Source organism: Corylus avellana, chromosome ca2 (assembly GCF_901000735.1).
Source record: "Corylus avellana chromosome ca2, CavTom2PMs-1.0".
Taxonomy (NCBI): Eukaryota; Viridiplantae; Streptophyta; class Magnoliopsida; order Fagales; family Betulaceae; genus Corylus; species Corylus avellana.
In genome coordinates, this window is record NC_081542.1 from 3,521,243 (window position 1) to 3,533,122 (window position 11,880).

General features: G+C 37.5%; 1 protein-coding gene across 1 annotated transcript; it reads left to right on the forward strand.

Moving 5' to 3' along the window:
• The first annotated feature begins 4,401 nt into the window (after positions 1–4,401).
• LOC132170212 (leucine-rich repeat receptor-like serine/threonine-protein kinase BAM1) lies at positions 4,402–8,332 on the forward strand. Its single transcript, XM_059581101.1, has 2 exons — positions 4,402–7,138; positions 7,561–8,332. Exons 1-2 carry the CDS (start codon positions 4,552–4,554, stop codon positions 8,034–8,036), a joined length of 3,063 nt encoding a protein of 1,020 aa, XP_059437084.1. The 5' UTR covers positions 4,402–4,551; the 3' UTR covers positions 8,037–8,332.
• Positions 8,333–11,880: the final 3,548 nt, after the last annotated feature.

An 11,880-nucleotide genomic window follows, 5' to 3' on the forward strand; every position in this document is an offset into this window, starting at 1 on the left:
TTTGAAAAAAAAAAAATCTTTCTATTTTTCAGCATTTGGTGTAATCAAAAACCATTTTTGGTTAAAAAAAACACTTCTTTAATTCTTGAAATCTTTTTTTTCCTTTTTTTAAATTATAAACTATTTTTTAAGTTTAAACTTTTCATTCTCAAATCACCGAAGTTTTTTGGACCACCGCTAACCTCTGCCAGAGGTTGCCAAGAGTTACCGGCCGTTTTCCTCGATCACCCATTTTCCATACAAGCAAAACCCCGAAATATGAAAATATTTTTTCGATAGAAAACATTTTACGCCAAAAGCAACGGAACCTTAATGTGTTTTGTGAGATATTTTTTTTTGTTTTTCATTTGAAAATTTGTTATAATGTGAAATAAAGCTAAAAATCGATTTTCTGTTTATAAGAGTATTATATGTTTGGGTTGTTAATATTTTCTTTTGAGAAGAAAAACCAAAAAAACAGAAAATTAAAAAAAAAAAAAATTAATAAACAAAACAATCTTACTGTTGTTAATTAGGTAAAGACATTAACAAACAATTAATACACAAAATAAGGCTGATTTAAAAAATAAATAAAAATTTGGGGTGAGAAGCAAATAAAACAGAATTGATTGCAAAATCTTGAAATATCCACTATTTTGTAATTTTTTTACAAATCCAAGAAGGTTTTGCTTCCAAGTCTTCTTCAGTATCCTTCCTTAGTTGAGATGAGTTTCAGGTCTTAAGCAAGTACAGGCCACAAGCATGCCCAAAACTCAATTGCCTTTCATGAGTACGGTCTATTAAACGGTTGGTGAATAGGCCAAAAATGATGCACATATTTACATATAGAGAGACTTGCCAGCTGGATTCTTTCTTTATCACCACTATCCTTAACAAACCATCTGGTCTATTTTTAGTGAGAACAGGGGTGTGCCTAAATCATTGGCTCTCATTTCTCCATCAGCCCTTGTTCTATAGCCCAAAAGTGACCCAGATAAAGACCTGCTAGCTGGATTCTTCCTTCCAATTTACCAACACATCCTTTCAGCCACATGCCTTGTTTTACCACCTAGAAAACGACACAAAAATGGCCATCAATTTAAGGGTTCTGTGGTCTTGTTTGGTTAGGGTTGTCAATTTGTGTTTGTTTGTCTGATTTGGGTTTTATAATTCAATTCTAAGTGTGTTTGGCATTTGCGATTTTATAGTAAAAAAAAAAAAAAAAAAAGGTGTAATTTTAAACCAAATCATAGAAAATTAATTGTCTGATACTACGTTTTTTAAAATTTTTAATTTTCAAAATGTAAATTTTCTGCATTTTCAAATAGCCTGGTGTTTTTTTGAAAATATACAATTTTAAAAAGCTAAATTGTGATTCAAATGTCACGTATATTTTAAATTGCAAACCCAAATAGATCATAATATGATTTATTTAATTAAACGGGTCAGACCACTCTATCGTAATCGGCTAATTATATGTGATGGATTGTGTCAATTTAAAATTCGTATAAACAATTTTCAGTCATGGATATTATATGTTTGATTTAGGTTGTATAAGTTAACTGGTGAAAATTTTCATCTTTAACAATTTTATTGTAAATTTTCACAAATAGTGTGAAAAATTGTCGGCTATAAATTCTTGTTTCAACTCAGAAAGTCAAGGTAAAAAGAAGTGCTTGGTCATTTTCTATTACAGAAAGCGAAGCAGCTCCTCTCTGCTACTGTTCACTGACTATTTCGGGACCATCATGGCATCCCTCTTCGTGGGTCACCTGAGTCGCTGTGAGTCTGTGACCTGTTTGTGCCGGTACAAGGGCCATGGGAATGTAATTTAAACATACTTGGAGGCTAGATCTGTAATTTCGCAACGGGTCTCCGGTAATAATTCGATTTGTAAAAGGGTAAAGGGACAGAGAGATTGGGGGGTTCTACGAAAACACACAACATGTCAACAACGTCTCTCGTGTCCCGCCATGTCAGTCAACATTGTTTGACCAACTTTATCCAACCCAACAAAATTATTACTGTTTAATAATTAGGAATTATCATTTTTCTTTTTCTTTTTTTCTTTTTTTCTTTTTTCTTAGGTAAGATTCTACGATGCACCGAAAAGGGGTCGGAAAAAAAAAAAAAAAAACTGTTTCCTCAAGTGTCAAAACAATGGAGAGTGGGTAGGGAAGTTTTGGTGATGACGCCTTTCTTTTCTTTTTTCTTTTTTTCATGTTTTGTTTTTCCTTTTTTTTGGTCACGCTGACTGAATGAGTGAATGGTAGGGTGCTATTGGTCCCCTAAATGTTATCCATTTCGTGTGCGCCACAGTGGAGCGGGTCCTTCTCTAGTGGTGACCGCTTGGTGATCATCATTAATCAAGAAAGTTTAAAACGTGTTTAGGTGGATGATAGGAAGATAAACCGCTATTAAGGATTTGTCTTTAGTTGTTTATCTCCTCAAAATAGACTAGAAAACAGTATCTTTGACCGTGAAAAGGAAATATAAGAGGTAAAAAAGGGGGATGTAAGGGGATCCAAGGCTTGGCTTAATCTTTGTTTAGTTTAAAGATTTCATTATCTCTCCATTAATTGACTCGTTTTCAAGGAAGGTAAAGGTTTTGTTCAAATTGGATCGAACAAAAAAAAAAAAAACTCATTAAAATTAGTCTATAATTCTCACATGCATTTTAATAAAACATGTCATTCTCACATGTTCTAAAAATAAATATCAATTTTAGGTAACTTATCCCCACCAAATGGTGAAAATTTTCTCTATAAATTTTGTAAATATTGTTAATTATAGTGAATAATTAACAATATTTATGGTATTTAGTATCTCTTGATCTCACAATCATGTGAGTTTTATTTGAAGAATCGATCTAACAAACTTGATTAAGAGAGTCTAACATGTAGACTCGAGGCATATATATATAAAACTCACATGATTGTGAGATTGAGAATTACATTTAATCTCATCTTCAATCTTAATTCTTCATCTTTACATTTATTTAACTTCAAGTCTAATCCCCTCAAGAATATTGACTACTCTACTAATGATAGGGTGGAAAATGACTAGAATCTTCTCATACAATTAAGTGAAACTATGGGGCCTTTAAACAAAAATGGAAATCTTTGCATGAGAGCATTGTGGAGAAGACAGTAATATTTTTTTTTAAAAAAATAAATAAATAAAATTAGGCCTCAAAATACTACAATTTTAAACATAATGATGGTCGAATTCTTTTCAAATTTTTATTTTGGAAACGTCACATACAAGTATTTTTATTATTATTTTTTAAAAATACGAAGAGTCTCATTTAAGCAAGTCCTAATAAAAAAAATAAAACAGATAGCCATATTCATCCAAAAAAGAAAAAAGAAAAAAAGAAAAGAAAAGGAATGGCCATTAAGAAAGGGTAATTCAATGTTGGTTGATTGATCAGAACGGGAAAGATTTAATAATTCACCCAATAATTATTGGTTTTTTCTTATTAATTTTATTTATTTATTATTGTATCATTCAAACTTTCTCAACAAATACTAATCTAATATTAGTTTAGACAAAAACAAAAAATTGAAATCACGCTAGTAAACGTTTGTAAATATATCTCTTAGTTTTTATAGCTTTTCAAGTGTTTGTTCAAGATACTTGTAAATTTTTATAATGATAGCATTTTTGCATCCTCCTTCCATCTTGAGGATCCTATGGGAGGCTGAGGAATAAATTTTCTGCATGAATATTGTTCATTTGTTTCCATTTTGATTTGATTTTTGTAACTTTAATTTCTTCTTTGTATTGTAGTTTTCTTATTAGTCATCTTAAGAAAAACACACACACACACATTAGCTGTTCTGTACACATATTATATTGGTACGTACTTTACTGTGCTTTTTTTTTTTAATATATATATATTTAATACACCTTTCAATATTTACATGAGTAAAGTTGTCCTCTTAAGTATATACTGTATATTGCGTGGATAGTATGGATTCTTTCGAGTATTAAACTATATATGCATGAAAAGAAAAGATAAAAACTCCCGCTTTAGACAGTTGCTTTCACCAAAATTTAAAAAATAAATAAATAAAAAAAGAGTTACCCATGTTCTACCCTTTGGTGCACGGAAGAGTAACAAAATTAAAGGCAAGAAAGGAACGAGGAATTTCCCTGTATGGAGACAAGTGTTGGGGTTGTAGGAGGCATATTTTAGCAAATCGATCCGAAGGAATCAGGAGTTTCTTTTACCTTTCAGCTGTGTTTTCCTTCCCTGGTTAAACAACAATAAACTTCCAAAAACGCTAAATAAATGAAGCCCTCCCTCCCCCCCTCCCCCACTATCCATCTACAATTAACTCTTCTTTTTTCTTTTCTTTTTTCTCATTTTCATTTTCATTTCCTTTTTATTTTATTTTTATATATATTTTTATGAATAAAACTCACACCCTCTCAACCCCCTGAAGGCCTCAGCAGCACACTGAAACCACTCACTCTCTTGTCACTCCCACTCTCCATCTACCCCATCCTTCCCTCTTCTTCTTTTATCTCCAAAATCCAACCCAACCCAAATCAAACCAAAAAAATATGGAGCTTCTCCTGTTGCTCTTCCTCTTACTCCACCTCCAAATCCACCCCATCGCCTCCGGCCGAGTGTCGGAGTACAGAGCGCTGCTCTCAGTCAAGTCCGCCATAACCGATGACCCGCAGGCGGCGCTTGCCACGTGGAATGCCTCCACCAGCCACTGCACGTGGGCGCACGTCACGTGCGACCCCTCCCACCGCCACGTGACAGCCCTGGACCTCTCCGGGTTCAATCTCACCGGCTCGCTCTCCCCGGACCTCTCCCACCTGCGCTTCCTCACGAACCTCTCCGTTGCGGCCAACCAGTTCTCCGGGCCCATTCCCGGCGAGCTCTCATCCCTCTCCGCCCTCCGATTCCTCAACCTTTCCAACAATATCTTCAACGGTACCTTCCCTTCCACGCTCGCGCTCCTCAAGAACCTCCAGGTCCTCGACCTCTACAACAATAATATGAGCGGCGAGTTGCCCTTGACGGTGACCGAAATGCCCAACCTCCGCCATTTGCATCTCGGCGGGAACTTCTTCTCGGGTCGGATCCCGCCACAGTATGGAAAATGGGGGTTCCTCGAGTACTTGGCGGTTTCCGGCAACGAGCTCGAAGGCGCCATACCGCCGGAGATCGGGAACTTGACGAGGCTCCGGGAGCTGTACATTGGATACTACAACAACTACGAGGGTGGCATCCCACCGGAGATCGGAAACCTGTCGGAGCTGGTCCGGTTAGATGCCGCCAACTGTGAGCTAACCGGCGAGATACCGCGGGAGATTGGGAAACTTAAGAAGCTTGATACTCTGTTTCTGCAAGTGAATGGTCTCACGGGGTCTTTGACGGTGGAGCTTGGGAGCTTGGTGAGCTTGAAATCCATGGACTTATCCAATAATATGCTCACCGGTGAGATTCCGCCGTCGTTTGCAGAGCTGAAGAACTTGACGCTGCTGAACTTGTTCAGAAACAAGCTTCACGGCGCCATTCCTGATTTTATAGGAGACTTGCCGGGCCTTGAGGTCTTGCAGCTGTGGGAGAACAACTTCACCGGAAGCATTCCTCAGGAGCTTGGAAAGAATGGCAAGCTTCAGCTTCTCGATCTTTCATCGAACAAGCTGACCGGAGCTCTGCCCCCCAATATGTGTTCGGGGAATCGGCTTCAAACTCTGATTACGCTGGGGAATTTCTTGTTCGGTCCGATCCCTGAGTTACTTGGTCAGTGCCAGTCGCTAAATCGAATCCGAATGGGTCAGAACTTTCTCAACGGGTCGATACCAAGAGGGCTTCTTGGGTTGCCGGAGCTCACCCAAGTGGAGCTGCAGGACAACATTCTCACTGGGGGATTTCCGGAGACCGATACGATCTCGGTGAGTCTCGGCCAGATCACTCTCTCCAACAATCAGCTTTCCGGGGCGTTACCGCCGAGTATCGGAAACTTTTCTGGTGTTCAGAAGCTTAATCTCGACGGAAACCGTTTCTCGGGTCCAATCCCCCCTCAAATCGGGAGGTTACAGCAGCTTTCGCATGTAGATTTCAGCCACAACAAACTCTCGGGCCCCATTGCACCCGAAATCAGCCAATGCAAGCTTTTGACATTCGTCGATCTTAGCCGAAACGAGCTCGCCGGCGAGATTCCGAACGAGATCACTGCTATGAGAATCCTAAATTACCTGAACCTCTCGAGAAACCATCTAGTTGGAAGCATTCCTGCTTCGATAGCATCTATGCAAAGTTTGACCTCTGTCGATTTTTCGTACAACAACCTCTCTGGTTTGGTTCCTGGCACTGGCCAATTCAGCTACTTCAACTCGACGTCGTTTCAGGGCAATCCCGATCTCTGCGGACCTTATTTGGGGCCTTGCAAGGCTGGGGTTGCTAATGCCACTCGCCCAGCTCACCAGAAAGGCCGACTCTCGCCTTCTCTGAAGTTATTGCTCGTGTCTGGACTGCTTGTTTTCTCGATTGCGTTTGCCATCGTGGCAATCCTCAAAGCCCGCTCGTTGAAGAAGGCCAGCGAGGCTCGGGCTTGGAAGTTAACTGCGTTCCAACGGTTGGACTTCACCGCCGATGATGTCTTAGATTGCTTGAAGGAGGACAACATCATAGGCAAAGGTGGTGCTGGGATTGTTTACAAGGGATCGATGCCCAACGGTGAGCATGTCGCCGTGAAAAGGCTACCGGCAATGAGCAGAGGGTCTTCTCATGACCATGGGTTCAATGCGGAGATACAGACATTGGGGAAGATTAGGCACCGTCACATTGTGAGATTATTGGGTTTCTGCTCTAACCACGAGACCAATCTTTTGGTTTATGAGTACATGCCAAACGGGAGCTTGGGCGAGGTTCTTCATGGCAAGAAAGGGGGCCATTTGCACTGGGATACGAGGTACAAGATTGCTGTGGAAGCTGCAAAGGGCCTTTGCTATCTCCACCACGATTGCTCACCGTTGATCGTCCACCGGGACGTGAAATCGAACAACATCCTACTTGACTCCGGTTTTGAAGCCCATGTTGCCGATTTCGGCCTTGCTAAGTTTCTGCAGGATTCGGGCACTTCCGAGTGCATGTCTGCAATTGCTGGTTCCTATGGATACATAGCACCAGGTATGATTCCAAGCTTGAATCTTTCTTTTGATTTTGATTTTTGAAGTCTTTGTTTTGTGGATTGTGTTTCCATGGAGTCGTACTAATTTTGGTTTCAAAGTCTTAATTATGTCAAATGATCTTCAAACCCAAAACTGATTTTTGTCTCATACTGTGGTTTAGACTTTAGATTGATTGCTTGCATTATTGCGATTGTGGGGTTTGTCTCTTTCATATGAATTTTGACCATAACCCAGTGAAACTATTAGTCTTACATCCCATTCATGGATGAGACTTTTTGTGCGAAGGCAATGACAAGTAACTTGAAATAAATTGATTTATGTTAAATTAATGTTCTGGGCCTGCATCGAGTAACAGTGGCGGCATTAAATGTTTGATTACTTGGTTTTTAATTAAAAGCAAATTGATGTTTGTTTTTGCAGAGTATGCGTACACTCTGAAGGTCGATGAGAAAAGTGATGTGTACAGCTTCGGCGTGGTTCTCTTAGAACTGATTACCGGGAGGAAGCCTGTCGGAGAATTCGGCGATGGAGTGGACATAGTCCAATGGGTTCGGAAAATTACAGACTCAAACAAGGAAGGAGTCCTCAAAATCCTGGACCCAAGGCTCCCCTCTGTTCCTCTTCACGAAGTGATGCATGTGTTCTACGTTGCAATGCTGTGTGTTGAAGAACAGGCCGTGGAGCGCCCAACAATGCGAGAAGTCGTTCAAATTCTAACGGAGCTTCCAAAATCCCCCTCCTCAAAACAGGGAGACACAACGTACAATACAATCACGGATTCATCCCCGTCGCCGGCCACTGCCGTTAACTCCTCCTCAACCACGACAACCATAGACTCTAAAGAGAGCCACCAGCCACCACCTCAATCACCACCACCTGATCTTCTAAGCATTTGAAGTGTTTCATTAGTTTGTGGGATATGGGGGAGTGTTTGTTCTAAAATTCCATGGATTGTATTAGCTTTTCTTCATTTTCAGCCTTATTTTATTTTATTTGTCTTTTTTTTTGGGGGGGGGGTGGGTTTTGCTCTAACTTTAAGGTATCAACTACATGTTTCAAAGTTTTTGTGTACAGTAGGATTGGGGGGATGTACTTTTTCGTATAAGCTTTGTCTCTATCATGTAGTAGCAGTAGCTGGTTTTGCCTGCTTCTTCCTCTGAAATCTCTGTTAATGGCACAGCTGTTACTGTTCTGGGCCTGCATTGAGTGTTACTACACTGTATACATCAAGAGGGGGGAAAGGGCAAGTGGGGAGTGTTTATCATGACGTGCAATGGGGGAAATTGAAATATGAAAAATGCTTGTGGCTCACAAATGTTTAATGATGAAACCCTATTCTGGATAGGCACAGGAAACCAGTGCCTTCCAATTACCGAGACTGTGGGGCTTCCCTGATTGAGAGTGAATCTGGAAAGTGAAAGCTCTTGCAGCTGGCTCTACTTGGGGGATCTTTTTTTTTTTTTTTGAAGTAAGTGCAAGTGTGGCATTTGCCTGAATGGCTTCCATTTTTCTTTATTATATAAACCTAAATTAGTCCATTTTATGACCTTCAAAGTCTAATCTCATTCTCTAAGTCCTTTTTCTTTTCGTAAATAGAGGGAAGATTTTCAAAAAATTTCTAAAAAGTCGCAAGCACATACTTTTATGCCTTTCCTAAACATTAAGTAACTTGCTTTAGTTTTTTTATCCATTATTTTAACCCAAAATATTTCTCTATGTTAACTTGTATTTTGTAAGAAAAAACTATTAAAGGGTATAGAAGAAGATAAAGGCAAAGGCAATTATTGTGGGGGTGTATTTGAATGGACAAGTAAAAATTAGTTTAGATCTCTAAATTTAGGAAAAATTATGGGGAAGTTGCTGAGAGTGCTTTAATGCAATAAAAATACTACCTTAAGGGTGGGTGGTAGATCGTTTTTCAATATTGAATTTGGTTTGTATTAAGGAAGCTATATGTGTTAACGTTAATTCAACACATTAAATTAAAAGGGTGAAACCCTTCAATCGTATCGTTCAAATTTTGCATTGATTTTGTATTTAGTTTGTAGATCATATAAAAAAATAGTCCTAGTAGTCGCTTATCGGGTTCAGATGGTGTCCAACACATGAGTAGAATATTATATAGATTAATCTTAATCCGACTTATTTAATTAAACAAATCAAATATTTCTATCATAATTTACTAATTTCATGTTAAATTTGTATCTTATCAAAAGGAAAAATGCTAGGCTTACAAAGAAATTTTTTTTTTTAAAAAAAAAAAATTACTACATGATGTGGCACAATATGATTGAATTTTTCAAAAGTTGAATTTATCTCATTTCAATTATATTGTAAAATTTATTTATAAACCTAACATTCCTCTGTAAAAATAGCAAATCTACTAGCAGCTGGATTTTGGTTGGAAATATTTTGAGGTGTTGTGGCGCTTTAGACCCACAAATGAGACTTAGCTAAGCCTATGCATGTGATGCACATGCAATGCAAAACGATAGTTTGTTTAGAGGGGCAATGAGTGTCCTTTCGGTCGTTCAACTTTTGAATCGTCCCTGTGGTGGGGATTCTTTTGTCCAATAATGTCCGAAATGCCTTTCCATTGAATCTATATATATATCATGTTACCATGCATTTATCCAAGGGCGTTTTGGTCACTATGATCCATAGTTGGGTGAATATTAACTTGTAGAAAAGGACGTGTGAGAAGCAATTCATATTTTGGAGGCAACTTTGGTCTCTGCATATTTTAAGAGGATCCTGACAAAGCCCACGTCCTGGTTGGTGCTGTTTGTTGTACAACCAATTTTTTTTTTTTTTTTTGAAAAAAAAAAAAAAATGATTTGAATATGGGTCGAAGATGCCACGTCAATGCTAGATTCTGATAAGACAAGCCGAGATGGCATATTATATATACAGATCTTTTACATGGAACATCCTTTCAACCACGTGGCATGTCCCATCTTTGAATAGAACCCTAAAGTTGTGGGGGTGGTGGGGCACGGCATTTTCTAGTTTAGGGGTGTCTCTGACTTATGGGTACCCAAAATTGATTCACCTTTCAACATTCAATGCCAATGCAATGGTGGAGGGAATCTTCTGCCCTCTAATTTTAGGATACATATACCAAGCAATTCCTCCATGTATAATTGCAGGAGATTTCCGTCTCTAATTTTATCCTAAATTATAGTTATAGTAAGTTTTTTCTTAAATAATTTAATTTTATCTTCAAATTATTAATTATTTTTATATAGGCTTTAAATCTTACTCCTATTTTATTTTATCATCACATACTATTACTAGTCATTGCCTTTGCACATAAAGTCTTTAAACTTTATTTTTCTATAGGCTTTAAATGTACTTTTGGCGGTCCAATTGATGTAGAATATTTTTTTTGACAATCTGTCCTACGTCATGGAATAATATCTTACTTTGTAGAAATTTTATACACATTTTTTAATATTAAAATATTAATTAAATTTATCTTCTTATTAGTTTAAGTTTCTGGAATAATTAGACATTTTACATACAAAAGTTCTTGAATTTGAACCATAACCGCATACTTTACCCTCCATTTCAATTAAGGATTCCATGCAATTTCAAATGATAGATCTTAAAATTACATCAATTGAAGACTATTTATTTATTTATTTCTGTATGGGACGGCTTCAAAAATGCTATCTATTAAAAAAGTGGCATGTTATATATGAGAGTTGAATTCTTGTGCTTTATGTTTTTACAATCTCAGTAACATGCCACCCATTTTTTAATGGATAGTATTTTTTTAAGCCGTTCGATACAAAGAACAATATTAATTAACATAATTTAGAAAACTAAAGGAGATCTTCACCCCTCTTTGTCACTCTTTTTTCTTGCACATAAGCCAATCTCTTTCTCCCACACAGATAATTTTCCTAGTTCTCTTAAATGGATTGCAGTCAACCACCTCCATTCCATAAATAATACATGTGGATGACATTAAACAATACCTCTTCCGATAATTTCGGATAGGTAATATTTTTATTGATGATTTTATATATCTCCCCCCACATGACCATTTTGTGCCATTTCAATGAACAATAAATTGTGTCTTTATTTTTTTTATTTTTTCTCAGATAATAGCATCTGTGAACCAAGTTTAGTCAGAGATAGAGCTCAAATCGATGAAAGGGTTAAAGGGACTTGTGCACAAGATGACAGAAAGCTTCTTAAATTATCCATCCTCCTCCTTAGATCTATCATGGGGGTTAGGTTTTGCCCTTTATGAGTAGGCCATTAGTAATATTTAGTAGGTTAATAAACAGATCAATAAATGATTTAAACCTAACCCTACCTACTCCACTCACCAAGAATAAAAAGTCTCAACTAAAAAAAAAAAAAAACTTGAACTCTTTATTCAATGAAAGGGAAATGAATCAATCAACAATGCAGAGCATTGAGATACAAAATATATGAACTTTATGGATCATTGCTTCATGATTGAAGAACTGCTGGGGCATATAATTCATCCAGGAACCTCTATATATATATAACACCAAACAAAAAAAGACAAAGAACAAGCGAGTTGTTTCATGTTTCATGTGGGTATTTGGCAAAATTATGCAGATCAGAAGATCACCACGAAAACATCATAGGTGAAAACTGAAAACCAATAAAGTTTGGAGATTGACAAAAAAAAGAAGAAAAAAAAGGAGGTCCAAATATGACAAACAACTTTAAGAAAAATCTATCAAACATGGGATTCCA

Excerpts from the sequence above, each read along its gene's own strand:
- LOC132170212 (XM_059581101.1), top strand. The coding sequence starts at position 4,552 with ATGGAGCTTCTCCTGTTGCTCTTCCTCTTACTCCACCTCCAAATCCAC. Across the intron at positions 7,139-7,560 it reads CTATGGATACATAGCACCAG|AGTATGCGTACACTCTGAAG; the intron begins GTATGATTCCAA and ends TTGTTTTTGCAG.